At 45.3% G+C, this 15,063-nt stretch overlaps 1 protein-coding gene across 2 annotated transcripts in view; it reads left to right on the forward strand.

The window, feature by feature from the left end:
* Positions 1 to 15,063, forward strand: part of MTR (5-methyltetrahydrofolate-homocysteine methyltransferase) — a 1,155,773-nt gene that overhangs the window by 1,123,629 nt on the left and 17,081 nt on the right. For both annotated transcript variants that reach the window (XM_040350739.1, XM_040350741.1), the window contains one exon: positions 8,659 to 8,754. In XM_040350739.1, the coding sequence (XP_040206673.1) occupies positions 8,659 to 8,748 (90 nt within the window). In that variant the 3' untranslated portion in view covers positions 8,749 to 8,754. The remainder of the gene's footprint in view (positions 1 to 8,658; positions 8,755 to 15,063) is intronic.

Raw genomic sequence — 15,063 nt, forward strand, 5'->3', positions numbered from 1 at the left:
AGTTGTTGTGAAATCCTGACTAAACGTCTATTGATGTCCTGCAGGATTTCATGCCGGCTCGGTGATGCGGGGTGTCAGTCTGACACCCTGCATCTCCGATCTCAGTTAAGAGCCTCCGGCGGAGGCTCTTTACCACGTGATCAGCCGTGTCCAATCACAGCTGATCACGATGTAAACAGGAAGAGCCGTTGATGGCTCTTTCTCACTCGCGTCTGACAGACACGAGTAGAGGAGAGCCGATCGGCGGCTCTCCTGGCGGGGGGGTTCGCGCTGATTGTTTATCAGTGCAGCCCCCCCTCGGATGCCCACACTGGACCACCAGGGAAGCCCACACTTGACCACCAGGGAAGGGGCAGTAAAAAAAAAATGAGAAAGATGCCAATCAGTGCCTACAAATGGGCACTGACTGGCAACATGGGCACTTTGATAAACAAGTAATGCCCAGCAATGCCCTCAGTGCCACCCCTCAGTGTCCATCAGTGCCACCACTAAGTGTCCATCAGTGCCACCCCTCAGTGTCCATCAGTGTCACCTCTTAGTGCCCATCCATGCCCAGTGCCCACCTATCAGTGCCACCCATAAGTACCCATCAGTGCCACCCATGAGTGCCCATCAGTGTCGCCTTTGAGTGCCCAGTGCCGCCTATGAGTGCCCATCAGTGCCGCCAATGAGTGCCTATCAGTGCCGCATACCGGTGCCCATCAGTGCCACCATATCAGTGCTCGTTTTTTAAAACATTTCGGTCTTTTTTTAGTTGTTGCGCAAAAAATAAAAATCGCAGAGGTGATCAAATACCACCAAAAGAAAGCTCTATTTGTGGGAACAAAATCATAAAAAAATTGTTTGGGTACAGTGTAGCATGTATAACCCCCCCCCCCAAATGACCCCATTTTGGAAAGTAGACACCCCAAGCTATTTGAAAATTAAGAAATACATTTTTTTTTTCTTTTTTACATTTTCAAAACTTTGACAAAAAGCGAGATCTGCAAAATACTAACCATACCTCTCAGCAAATAGCTTGGGGTGTCTACTTTCCAAAATAAGGTCATTTGGGGGGGTTTTGTGCCATCTGGGTATTCCATGGCCTCTGAAACTGTGATAGGTAGTGGGGAGTAAAATCAAAAATTTACACCCTTAGAAAGCCTGAAGGCGGTGATTGGTTTTTGGGGTCCCGTACGCGGCTAGACTCCCAAAAAGTCTCACACTTGTGGTATCCCGTACTCAGGAGAAGCAGCAGAATGTATTTTGGGGTGTAATTCCACATATGCCCATGGCATGTTTGAGCAATATATCATTTAGTGACAACTTTGCGCAAAAAAAATTTTTTTTATTCCCGCAACTTGTGTCAAAATATAAAATATTCCATGGACTTGAGATGCCTCTCAGCAAAAAGCTTGGGGTGCCTACTTTCCAAAATGGGGTCATTTAGAAGCTTATGTCATACATCACCCACTCTTCTAACCACTTGAAGACAAAGCCCTTTCTGATGCTGTTTACATAAAAACATATTTTTTTTTTGCAAGAAACTTAAGTTGAACCCTAAAACATTATATATTTTTTTAAAGCAAAGGCCCTACATGGTGGGTGTTGCATTTTTTTCCATTTTTTTTATTTCAAAGCACTAAAACACACTATATTGATGAAATAAAAAAGATGATCTTAGGCCGAGTACATGGATACCAAACCCAACATACTTTAAAATTGCGCACAAACGCGCAGTGGCGACAAACTACATATATTTTTAAAAGCCTTTAAAAGCCTTTACAGGTTACCACATTACATTTACAGAGGAGGAGGTCTACTGCTAAAATGACTGCCCTTAATCTGCCCTTCGGGGTGATACCTCACATGCATGGTACAATTGCTGTTTACATATGACTCCATACTGACGCTTGCGTTCGCCTTTGCGCAAGAGCAGGGGGGGGGACAGGGATGCTTTTTTTTTTATATATATATATATATATATTTATTTAGCTTTTTTATTTTATTTGTAAACTGTTCCTTCCATTTTATTTATTTTTTACCATTTTTATTGTTACCTCAGGGAATGTAAATATCCCTTATGATAGCAATAGTTAGTGACAGGTACTCTTTTTTTTTTTTTTTTAAATGGGGTCTATTGGACCCTAGATCTTTCCTCTGCCCTCAAAGCATCTGACCACACCAAGATCGGTGTGATTATATCTGGGGGGGACATTCCCTCCCACTGAATGTAAAAGCAGTCTAGAGGCTAATTAGCCGCTAGGACTGCTTTTACATGAAAGCCGCCCGCTGGCTGAAAAGAATGATACCAAGATGATACTAAAACCTGCAGGCATCATTCTGGTATAACCATTCAAGTCTTGTTGGACATGTATTGTAATCTTTTTTTTCATGCAGCCTGTTGGCTGAACGAAAAAAAGATTGATCGGTGGGTATGCCCACCATTAGAATACCTCCCTTCATCCACCCACTTCTAATGATGTGCATACATGCACCATTTATATATGCCTTAGCATGGGGGCATCCTCCCGCAAAAAAAGTTATGCCGCGTACACACGGTCTGACTTTTCCACAGGCAAGCCTTCGTTGGAATTTCGACCGTATTAACGCGGCATAAAAAGTCATGCCGTGTACACATGGTCAGACTTTTCCACGGGAAAGCCTCCGTAGGAATGTCAACCGTATGTACGCGGCATTAGGAGCAAAATCGCTCCTCCGCCCCTAATGCCCCCATGCTTTGGCATATATGCTCTTTTTTTAACTGTGGTGGTGAATCACCTCCTACAGCGTTGGAGTCGCGGCTTTATATATTGTGGGAGCAAACGCTGTTGCTGTCAAGATAAATAAGTCTGCGCAACAGCTGAATGGCGTACCTGAAAACAGTAAAGTAAATTACATACCTGAAAAGCAAGCATGAAAAAACATAACATAGCAATAATAAAACTTTGCAGAATAGAATACAGTAAAAAAGAGCAGAACAATAGAGAGAGAATAGAAAGGGAGAGAACAATAAAACAACTATTTTTGTTTTTTTTATTTTATATTTTTTGTTGTGTTTTTATTTTTTACTTTTTTTTTAACACTTTTTTTTGTAACTGTATCTGTTCAACTTTTCGGTTCCAGGTTTGGGTCTCTCAAAATGTGATGGCATCTTGAGAGACCCTGTGTAAGTGTGCCTAGCCTGTGAAATGTTTTACCCTACGCTAATACTTCACTCGTGTGGAAGCGTTCAAAGCATTCACCAATACAAAGACCAGGATCGTCAGGACAGCGGGGACAAAAATAACGAGTGTCACGCCCATTTCCGCGCTTGCTACAGACACGACATCTTCTTTGGGGGGCTTGTTGGGTAGGGGGGCTTGTTGGGTAGGGGTACTCCTGAGGACATAAGAAAAATGTCTCTCATGCAAGTCGGCTTACTGCATTTGGTAGGGGATGGTGAGGTGCAGAACCGCCTGGATACAGGAGTTCTAAGATGATCTCATCCTGAAGCTTTGTATAAGACATAAGCATTCAGTAAAGTCGATTGAAATAAATATAGACACTTTTTTGTACCAGCGTCTTGCCTTACGGGCAATATGATACAGCGCCATCAACTGGTCGTTAAAGGTCCATCCCTCCCATATTTTGGTTATATTCGTGGACACAGACGGGTTTCTCCACAAGACCAGCCGCCGTACGAATTTGTACAGTCATGTCTGCGTGAAGGGTGGTAAGAACGAAAACATTCTTATTGTCGCGCCACTTCACAGCGAGCAAATTATTACACCTGCAGCAGGCTCTCGCCCCCAGACTAAGACGGGAATCTACAAGCCGCTCGGGAAACCCCCGGACGATTAGGTCGCACGGTGCCACATGCTCCAATCTGACGATCAAACAAGTGACTAAGAAGTGGCACGCTGGTGTAATAATTGTCCACGTATAAGTGGTACCCCTTTCCGAATAAGGGTGACACCAAGTTCCACACGATCTTGCCAGCGCTCCCCATGTAATCTGGGCAACCCTCTGGCTCTACCTGACTATCTTTGCCCTCATAAACCCTAAAGCTCCATGTGTAGCCTGTTGCCCTGTCACAAAGCTTATAGAGCTTGACCCCGTATCTGGCACACTTGCTGGGAAGGTACTGCTTGAAAGACAAGCGGCCAGAAAATGTAATCGGGGACTCATCAACGCAGACAACTTGCTTGGGATTAAACAAGGCTGCATAACGTTCGTTGAAATGGTTTGAGGGGCCGAATTTTGTAGAGCTGGTCAAATTCAGGGTCTCCACGTGGACGACAAAGTGCATTGTCACTGAAATGCAAGAACCTGCAGGATCGCCTTGTATCGTTTCCTGGCCATGCAAGCAGAGAATATGGGCATATGGTGGTGTGGACTTGTGGACCAATACATCCGCAACTTCGGAAATTGGTGTATGCCCATGTTGAGGGTAAGGCCCAGAAAGGTCTTAAATTCGGAAACCGGTAAGTGGTTTTCATTCTCTGGCAAGGACGGACTGGGGATTAGCGGCGATGTAAGTACCAGCATATAAATTACTCTGGTCCACAATAGATCTATAGAGCTATTTCTTGAAATACAGCGAATAAAAATCAAGTGACGTAAAATCAGCTGTATCCACCTGAATACCGGGTTGGCCAGTGAATGGGGGAAGTACGGGTTCTGCAGAAGTGGTGGGGAGCCAATCAGGATAGGCGAATTCTGCAGGATGGGCACGACGGGCCTGTCTTTGTCGTCTTCTTCTTGGTGGCAGCGGGACACTACTTATGCTTGCCACCTCGCCAGCTTGAACTGCACTTATGGGACTCGCCACGTCACCACATGATACTGCAGTGCTGGATGAACGACCAGGGTGTACTAGGCCGCTGGTGCTTGCCAGTTCACCAGAAGGAATATCGGCTCTAGTACTTCTCTGCTCAATACGAGAGTCCTGCGGTTCTTGCTGCTCAACAACATCAGAATGGGGTCCGCCTGGCCTTAGCAGGGACCACAACTTCGTCGTCAGAACTATCTGGCATTGAGCCGCTGTCGTCTACAGGATCGTATTCTGAGCCAGAATCTGACAGATGCGTGACCTCCTCTTCACTATCTGTCTGGCTCAGAAACGTGTAGGCCTCTGCACTAGTGTACATTCGCTTTGCCATTTTGGGCTCTAAATTTAGTGGTACACTAGTGATGATTCACAGGTAAAAAAAGCACCTGACTGTCAGCAAACGTAGAAAACGCTTCCAAAAAAAACTGTTAGCGATCGCAGGGATCAGGCCTGTCTCTGCGAACGCTGCAGTTATATGTGTTGTGTTTTGTAAGTGACAGTGATCGATCGATGCTGCACTTGGGTGGGTTGTGCTGGGCTGGGTGGAGGGGCAAAACGCAGGTGCTAGCGGGTATCTGGGCTGATTCCGCTAACAATGCGTTTTTGGGTTCCCTAAACTGCTGGATACGCTAGTATAGATCTGATCAGATCAGGTATCGATCCGTTCAGATACTGTACCACTAAGGGGGATGTATGCTTTGGGCGTGTGTGTAATCATTACTGGCACTAACCTAACGCTGCCTGGGGCGACGCAGACCCTGACTGACACTAAAATTTAACCGGGCGATCAGGGGGTTAAACCTTTATTGGGTTATATACGGCGGGTGCCCTGATGCTATAAACAGCAAACTAACCAGCGTCAACCGTAACACTTATACAGTAATCACTGGTGAAAGGGTTAACTAGGGGCAATCAGGGGGTTAAAACCTTTATCAGGTAATATATGGGGGTACCTGAGGCTTTCTAAAAACCTGGCGGCGAACCTAAATAAGTAACTGGCTAACCAGCGTCACCAGTGAAATTTATACGGTGATCACTGGTGAAAGGGTTAATTCTAGGGGCAATCAGGGGTTAAAACCTTTATTTAGAAAATGTATGGGGGTACCTAACGCTATAAAAACCTGGCGGCGAACCTCAAAAAATAACTAGCTACCTAGCAGCACCAGCGACACTAATACAGCGATCAGAAAAACGATTGCTTAGTGACACTGGCAATAGGGGGTGAAAGGGTTAACTAGGGCGGTGATCAAGGGGTTAAACCTTTATTGGGGGGGTAGGGGGCTACACAGGCAGAGGCGGGCAGAGGAAGCAGATGACTGGCTGGGAGCGATCGCGAGGGGGTGGCAAGAAACGAACAGCCGCCCCCTCATCCCGGATCGCTCCCAGAGCCAACGGAACCGCTGCATGTACCGGAGGGGTCCCGATCGGACCCCCAACCCACGTCAAGGCAGACACGTACAGGTACCTGGATGTGCCTGTCCGTGCCATTCTGCCGACGTATATGTACATGCAGCGGTCGTTAAGTGGTTAAAGTGGATGTAAACCCAACATTTTTTTTTTATGTCACATTGTAGAGTATAAGACTTCTTATCATCTGTGCCCAGTCTTGCCACACAGAGTTAATCCAGCTCTGAGCAATCCTCTTTTATTTTTCAGTGAAAATTAACAGACTTTCAGATAAAACCTTGTCTAAATACAAAGTCCATTCCTCTCTCCTTAATTTGAGTGACAGGTTATTTGCATATCTAGCTTGGACATGTTTATCATATGTTATGTTATGTTTATCATAATATGAGGTGATCCACAGTATAAAAAGTGAGAAATCCACCCTTCCCCCACATAACACATCCTGGTAATATACAATGACCTGTGGATCACCTCATATTATAATAAACATAACATAACATATGATAAACATGTCCAAGCTAGATATGTAAATAACCTGTCACTTAAAGCAAGGAGGTGGATTTACATCCACTTTAAGGACAAAAGAAAGGTTGCCTGGCTACAACAGTAAGTCTCCTATGGCTTAAAGGGAAGGAATCCACCATTTTGGATGATGGCTCATTCTACCAGAATTGTAAATTTATGTTTATTAAAAATCTTACAAACATACAACATAATAAAAACATGTTTACATACAGTGGCAACACTAAAGAAATTACACCTTATTTTAATGTAAAGTAGTGAGTGTACAGCTTGTAATAAAGGTGAGTGTAAATTTGCTTTCGCCTCAACATAACTCAACACACAGCCATTAATGTCTAAACCGCTGGCAAGAAAAGTGAGTAACCCCTAATTGATCATGTCCAAATTGGGCCCAAAGTAGGGTTGCCAACTCATCCCTTTAAAACAGAACACATATGAATTACACAGGTTCTGAGGCTAATTTAATGCAAATAAGGCACCAAGTGAGTTAAATTACCTCCTTAATCAGCCACAGAACCTGTGTAATTAATATGTGTCCTGTTTTAAAGGGATGAGTTGGCAACCCTAGCCCAAAGTGTCAAAATTTTGTGTGGCCACCATAATTCTCCAGCACGGTCTTAATCCTCCTGGGCATGGAGTTCACCAGAGCTTCACATGTTGCCACTTTAAAGATGCCCCACAATGCTCTATTTAGGTTTAGGTCTGGAGACATACTTGTCCAGTCCATCACCTTTACCCTCAGCTTCTTTAGCAAGGCAGTGGTTGTCTTGGAGGTGTGTTTGGGGTCATTATGATGTTGGCATAATGCCCTGCGGCCCAGTCTCCGAAGGGAGAGGATCATGCTCTGCTTCAGTATGTCACAGTACATGTTGACATTCATGGTTCACTCAATGAACAGTAGCTCCCCAGTGCCAGCAGTTTGGGCCAAGCTGGTCCAAACAAATAACTTTCTACATTAGCAAGTGCACCTGCTAGGCATGCTATAATCCTATAGAAAGTTTATGGAGGGAGCTGAAATTTCGGGTTGCCAAGCGACAGCCAAGAAACCTTACGGATTTACAGAAGAGCTGTAAAGAAGAATGGACCAAAATCCCTCCTGAGATGTATGTAAACATGGTTGCTAACTACAATAACTGTCTTACCTCTGTGCTTGACAGCAAGGATTACTCCACCAAGTACCAAGTCATGTTTTGCTTCGGGATCAAATACTTATTTTACTCACCGAACTGCAATTAATTTTAGAATTTGCATCATGTGTTTTTTCTGCATTTTTGGTTCATATTCTATCTCTATCATTTCAAACACACTTATGATAAAAAATCATAGACCCCTCACTTCTTTGTAAGTGGGCAAACTTATAATATCAGCAGGGGATCAAATAATTATTTTCCCCACTGTATAAGTCCTCATCAGGAAGCGGTGATACCAGGATTGTGGCTGCAGCTACAGCCATGACCCTGGTGTCATTTTTTAGAGCCGATAGTGGGCTTTCCTGTAGAAGTGAACAATCGCTAACTATAACTTGTGATCACAATGAAGTTGATTGATGAAAATAATTGAAACGGACAGTTTTTACCAGAGCAGTGTGAAAGGATTCTTAAGGGCTTGTGTTACTGTGTTTATAATTTACTTTAATTAAACAAATGCTCTTACTAGGAAGTTATGCTGTTTATAAAACATGTGTGAGAAAAATTTGTGTTCCATTTGGTACTAAATTTCAAGGTGATTTTTCAAATTACTTGTGGGATCTAATTGTAGAAAGTAAAATGGCTCTTGCAACCAGTAAAATACTCATCAGTCCAGCTACATTTACCAGATGAAAGCTGTTCTGTGACTGGATGCTGGGGGGTTGTTGCTTCTCAATGCCATTTTCATAAATGTGTTGGGTCTTAAACACAATTAAGAAATTAACTTCAGAAACTCTTGATCTGTTCTAGGTTGAAGATTATTCTCGTAGAAAGAATTTTACATTGGAAGAGGTTGAAAAATGGCTTGGTCCCATTCTCAGTTATGACCCTGATGAATAAACCAAGGTAATTATATATGTGTATATATATGTTTTTATTTTTTGTAATGTCAAATGTACAAAACCAACCCTCTGGCATTCCCTGGTTCGAATAGGTACAAAGCAAAGAGAAGGGAAAAAAAAAAACAGAACAAATTACCCAAGAATACCCCATGCACATATAATACACAACTAAAAGAGAGGAACATACCATTGGGACTGTCGGCCACCCTCCACTTCCCAGTACACTAATACGCAATACTACATAATAGTACTGCATCTGGGCAGAATACATGAGACAGTGAACCTGTCGGACTAGACCGTGTTCCAAACAACACATAATTAACTGTTTAGGAGGGGGTACATGCGCGCACTATTATCTTGACCCACAGTGGGTCCATCAGACTCTAGCCAAATGTCCAAAACTTTGTTAAACTTTTTAGGACATTCCCTATTCATATACGTTTCTTTATGAGGAGGAATATCAAGTTGACTTCCAAGTATTTGGGTTTGGAACAGTTGTAGCTCTCTACTTAGATTTTCGTGCGCAAAACAAGGGCAACCCTAACAATGTACAAACCACTCTGGTGAGAGCCAGAACCTCTGCCAACACAAGTATACAGATTTCCGCCTGTTGTGGTATAAAAATAGGTCAGGCATGTGATAAACTGAAAGACACTTGTCCAAAACATTTGTGGGGAAGGGCAAGACAAAATTATGTGGAGGTACCCAACGGATTCCTCTTGGCAATGCCAAGCAGTGTGGCGGGCAGTCTGGATAAATTGTGTGAAGCCTATGGGGTGTGAAATTAAACTTGAGTATCTTAAACTGGGTTAGTCGATCCTGAAAGACAGGAAGTGATCCCCTATAAAAACCCTTCCTATATAGGAAGCACATCAGTTGTTTACCAGTGTCTGCAAGTGTGTTGAGCTCTCTGAGCTTCAGGTCTCTATTTCCACAAACAGTTCAAAAAATTAATCAAGGGATTGAACAATCGGATCCATTTGACACCGGTTTTTATTCTTGGATAAATGGTACCTGAGCCTCGCAAAGAAGACTCGAGATTTTGCAAGGTTTTGCTTGTAAGTGACCTTCGGGCGCTGGACCCTGTGGAGTTGAAATCCTGGACACTACAGCGCTAAGGCATTTCCTGCAGGGTGCTGTACAGGTCCAAGGGAGTGGACCCTAAACATGAAAGGGCACTCAGTCCTTGAAGGTCCAAGTGACAGGAACCCGCTATGAAGGGTGAAGATTGGGCCCTTAGTTTCTAAGTGGCCCTGGACAGGTAAGTTTATTTTATTTTATTATTGTGGGGTGTCCTGGTGATTGTAACAATTGTGATCAGTCAAGCTAGCAAAAGGCTGGACACCTGTGTGCGGTGACCATATGGGGGAATTTTGGGGCTAGCTATGGGTGTTTGCAAGAGTGTACCTTTTTTGTTTGTGTCTGGCTGTTTTTTACCTGTATGATGGCACACGACACGAGAGTGCCGCCGTGCACAGCAGTTGTTGGGCGCCCATGACGCACGTGCATTCGCAGTTTGTTTGGCGGCTATGGCTTAGCCGCACTTGCGCATTTGCCTTTATTTTGGCATGCAAAGAATACAGTCGCGCTTGTTTGCCAGGACCAAGTGCGTGCGCATGCACGCACAGAACGTTCTGGCACACACCCAGCTTATTTAAGCTGTGTTAGCCAAGCATGCAGTGCTTCCAGGCACTTTCAGAAGTTCAGTTCTCCTTACCCGGTTCACGTGAGTCACCAGGTGTTGCTTGGCAGGCTAAAGGTGCTTAGCAGGATTGTTACATAGGGGCTTGGTGAGCCCTAATAAAGGGTCTCCCTTCTGGGGTGTGTTCTCTGCACCCAAGCACTCTTTGTTTGAGGCTATTGAATGTCTTCCAAAAAGAGGTGTGGGACAAACACTACAGGTAAGGTCACACCTATGTCATAAGTAGTTCCTGATGAGCCTAGTCGTATCCCTCGTGTTGTATCCCCTGAAAGACCAGAGGCTTCCGGGAAATATGAACTGCTGTACCTATCTGATATTGTGCCCACAGTCAACGCTGCTGCTTCACCCTTTATCCCTACGGATGAACTGTCCTTAGTCCTAGCCGGATTAGAGCACAGGATAGATGACATGATTGCCCCCATCCCGCAGGGGGGCAAGAAGCGTGACAGATCGCCCTCCCCAGAGCCTCCTAGTTTTGAGCAAGAATGGGTTGAGGATAAGGAAGAGATTAAAGCTCAGAAATCTGCGGAGTGCCCGGCAGTGGAGTCTGCATCCGAGCTCTCTGGACAAGAAGATATCCAGCTGATGACTGCCTCTTAGTCACAAGGGCTTTTGATCCTGGCTCTGACTTAAATGATCCAATCTGTCTTTAAGTTGCCTCTTGTAGAGGTCACTGAGCCCCCCTGGTCCTCTTTGGGATTCCTGAGGCCCCCTCCGGCCACACAGGCTTTTCCCCTACGCTCCTCTGTTGGAACAAGTGGTGTATGATGATTGGGAACATCCTGACAGGATTTTTGTTTTTCCTAAAAGGTTTTCCCTTTTATATCCCATATATGAAAAGTTCATTAAGAAATGGAGCATGCCAGCCGTAGATGCAGCTGTCTCTTCCTTTTTTTTTAACTTCAAAACCAAGTTTATTGAGATGTAACAAATAAAAGGCACATACATGTTAGGCATTTGATCAACATTAATCGATACCTGATACATATCTACAGATATACAATTTACAGTGTAGGTTCATATACCGTTTCACACCAGTCCCTTTACACAAGGGTTTAACCTTATCACACGTAGGAGAAGATACCCCATTCATTCCATAAACCCAATACATGCACCATATCAACCATGCCATCCTAATTCCACATACCCTCTTCCTCTGCCAGAGATTCACACCGTACATGTTTCCCCATCTTCTAGCCACCTGACCTCCCAAACACTAGAGAACTTCTGTGGGCGCCCCCTATGAATGTAAATCATCTTCCTATAGGGAAGAGTGGTGTTCACCTCCCTTTTCCAGTCCTCCAACGTTGGGGCCCTATCCCTCATCCATGCCTTGGCCACTACCTTTCTAGCCATAAACAGCGATTCACAGATAAAGATATTCTGGTATTTATCTATGTCCACATCTGGGACCAGTCCCAACAAACATAACTTCGGGTCCATACCCACCGGTGATCCCATATTGTCGTGGAGGAACTTTGTTACCTGCAACCAGTAGGCCTGTATGTCTGGGCATTGCCACAACAAGTGGCAGAACGAGGCCTCCGCAGCAGCACACATGGGGCAGGCAGTACTCCGTGTGGGTTGGAATTTCGCTAGTCTCTTGGGCGTCAGGTAAGCACGGTGAATTATATATAGCTGTGTTAGCCTGTCTGATAGTTTGGGGGACGACGTCTTTACTCCCTCCAATATCTCGCCCCAGTCAGTGTCATCTATCTGTCCCAGGTCCTGTTCCCATTTTGTCTTTGCTGTCTGTGACACCTTGCCTACCTTTTTCAGTCGGATTGTATAGTATAAATTGGATGTGAGTTTTGTTGATTCAGCCCCAAAAATAACAGCCAGCACCTGCGGCCTACTCAAATCTACAACGACCTGTTCCATTTGTGTTCTAAGTGCATGCCGAAGCTGCAGGTACCGAAAAATGAACTGGGGCGGAAGAGAGAATTCCTCCCGAAGGTGCGAAAAGGATTTAGGGCCTGATTCAGTGAGGACCTGGGATAGGAAAAGTATTCCATATGCCGCCCATATCCCCGGGTCCGGAACTGTTCCCAATTCGGGTAGACTTCCGTTTCTCCACAGTGGTGAATGAGAGTGCACGTGCGTTCTGTCCATTTTTTTAAGGGCTATATCCCAGATTTTTTGTTGGTGTATTAGCATGTCGGCCCCGAAGTGCGCCGTTCTACACCCTCCATGTCCCGTTCTGAATATAGCCTGTACCGGGGTATGGAGAGGGCTACCTGGTCTGTTACATACTAATGATCTATGCCTCTGTACTTCTGATGTATTAAAATGATAGACGTGGGTTAGTTGCGACGCAATATAGTAATCTTGTAGATCTGGAAGGGAGCATCCTCCCTCCAATACAGGATTTTTAAGTATATGCCACGCCAACTTGTGTCAAATTGACCCCCACACAAATTAATTTAGGAGTGCTTCCATCAGTTTAAACACTTTTAGAGGTATGGGGCGTGCCAAACCATATATAGTATTTTGGGGAGTAAAATCATTTTCACTACATTTATTCTGCCCATTACTCCCAGGGGTAGTCTAGCCCATGCCTGTGTTCGCGCTTTAATAATGGCAAATAGGGGTTCTACATTCAGGGGGACATAATCCTTGAGGTTCCTGGTCACACTCGCCCCTAGATATTTAACCTCCGCCACCCTCTGCAAAGGTAGTTCCGGGGACGACGCCTGTGGGGGAAACTGATCCAGCGGGAGAATTCGGGACTTGTCCCAGTTAATCTTTAACCCTGAATATGTACCCGCCTCTTCTATTATAAGTAGAGCTGCCCTTAGTGATGGTCCCTGATCTGCCAGATAGAGGACAGTGTCGTCTGCGTATAATCCTATCTTTTCCCATGTATCCCCCTTTCTGATGCCTATCACATCTAGACTTGCCCTTATTGCCATGGCTAGCGGTTCTGCCAGGGCATATAATAGCGGTGACAGGGGGCATCCCTGTCTCGTGCCCCGTTCCAATGCAATCTGTTCTGACAGCCACCCATTGACAAAGATTCTGGCCCTGGGTGTCTGGTACAGAAGCTGAACCCATTTAATAAAATTCTGGCCAAACCCGTAACACCGTAGGCACTCCCACAGATACAGCCACTCGACAGAGTCGAAGGCCTTGGCCGTATCCAAGGACACCACCACCCTGGTCCCTACATTGTCATGTTGTGCCTGTATATTCATTAACAGTCTCCTGATGTTCATGGCCGTATTCTTGCCCGGCATAAACCCGGTCTGGTCCGGGTGTATCAGGGAGAGAATCACCACATTCAACCTGGAGGCCAAAATCTTAGCCAATATCTTGATGTCGACCGGCAACAAAGATATGGGTCTGTACGATTCGGGATACCTGTGATCCTTACCCGGTTTGGGAAGGACTATGATCTGAGCCTCCTGCATAGACATAGGGAGGATACCTGAGTCAAAAATGGAGTGATAAACATCCCGCAACTTGGGTACTAGTGTTTCGGAATAAGTGGCATAAAACTCTAGTGGCAGGCCATCCAAACCTGGGGCCTTAGACTTGGCTAGTTGTGATATTGCATTCGCAACATCCTGGGCGGTGATAGGGGCTTCAAGCTGCTGCACCTGCTCTGACTTCAACTGTGGGAACTGTAACGCATGGAGATATGCCTGTATTTCTCTCGGTGTGCGTCGACTCTGGGAGGTATATAGGTCTCTGTAAAATCTCATAAACCTGTCCGCCACCTGCGGGGGGTCCGTGACCAACGAGCCGTCCTCCTCAGCCAGGGACACCACCACAGGTGGTCTGTCTTCCAGATGGGCCAGATAGGCCAGCATCTTCCCTGCCTTTTCCCCATGCTCATATACCCGTGTTTTACTAAAGAAGATGCGCTGTTTGGCTTTCTCCATGTGTAGCTGCGTTACTACTCTGGCTTGTACCTTTACCTTATCCAAATTCTCCGGGGTAGGTAGTGTATTGAATGATTCTTCTAGTTTCCGCAACGCTTCCTCTGATTCATGCACTATTACCTGAGAGGAAAGCTTCAGTCTTTTAATTCTAGTGTCTAGCACCCTACTCGCGTGTATTTTAAATGCATCCCACTGGGGGTTAAGTGTTGAAGGGTCCTGGTTTTCTGGGAAAAAGAACTTTAACTCCTGCTCTATGCTGTCGTGATCTTGCAGGGCTTTCAATCAAAATGGATTCAGTCTCCACACCCTTCTAGGGGCTTCCCCCAGCAGAGACAGCTGCATTCAACATGGTGAATGATCTGATTAAGCTCTAGGAGCGAACCCCACCCCCCCCACCCTGGGCACAAGGGGCGTTGATATAAGGATATAATCTATACGGGACATTGTGGCATGGCTGGTGGAATGGCATGTGTATGCCCTAGTCTCTGGGTTTTTAAGCCTCCATACGTTCGTCAAGGCAAATTCCTTCACCAGGCGGCCCAGTCTAGTCATTCTGGCCCCCCCTGGATCCCCACCCGCCTGTGCCGGTCTGTCCATAACTGGATCCATGGTCATGTTGAAGTCCCCCATCCACACAGCCGGAACCGTCGGGTACTTAGCCATAAATGCCAAGCCCATCGTGACGACCTCCGAGCTGTATGGGGGGGAGGGATATAGCACGCTATTA

Source organism: Rana temporaria, chromosome 4, assembly GCF_905171775.1.
Source record: "Rana temporaria chromosome 4, aRanTem1.1, whole genome shotgun sequence".
Classification (NCBI taxonomy): Eukaryota; Metazoa; Chordata; class Amphibia; order Anura; family Ranidae; genus Rana; species Rana temporaria.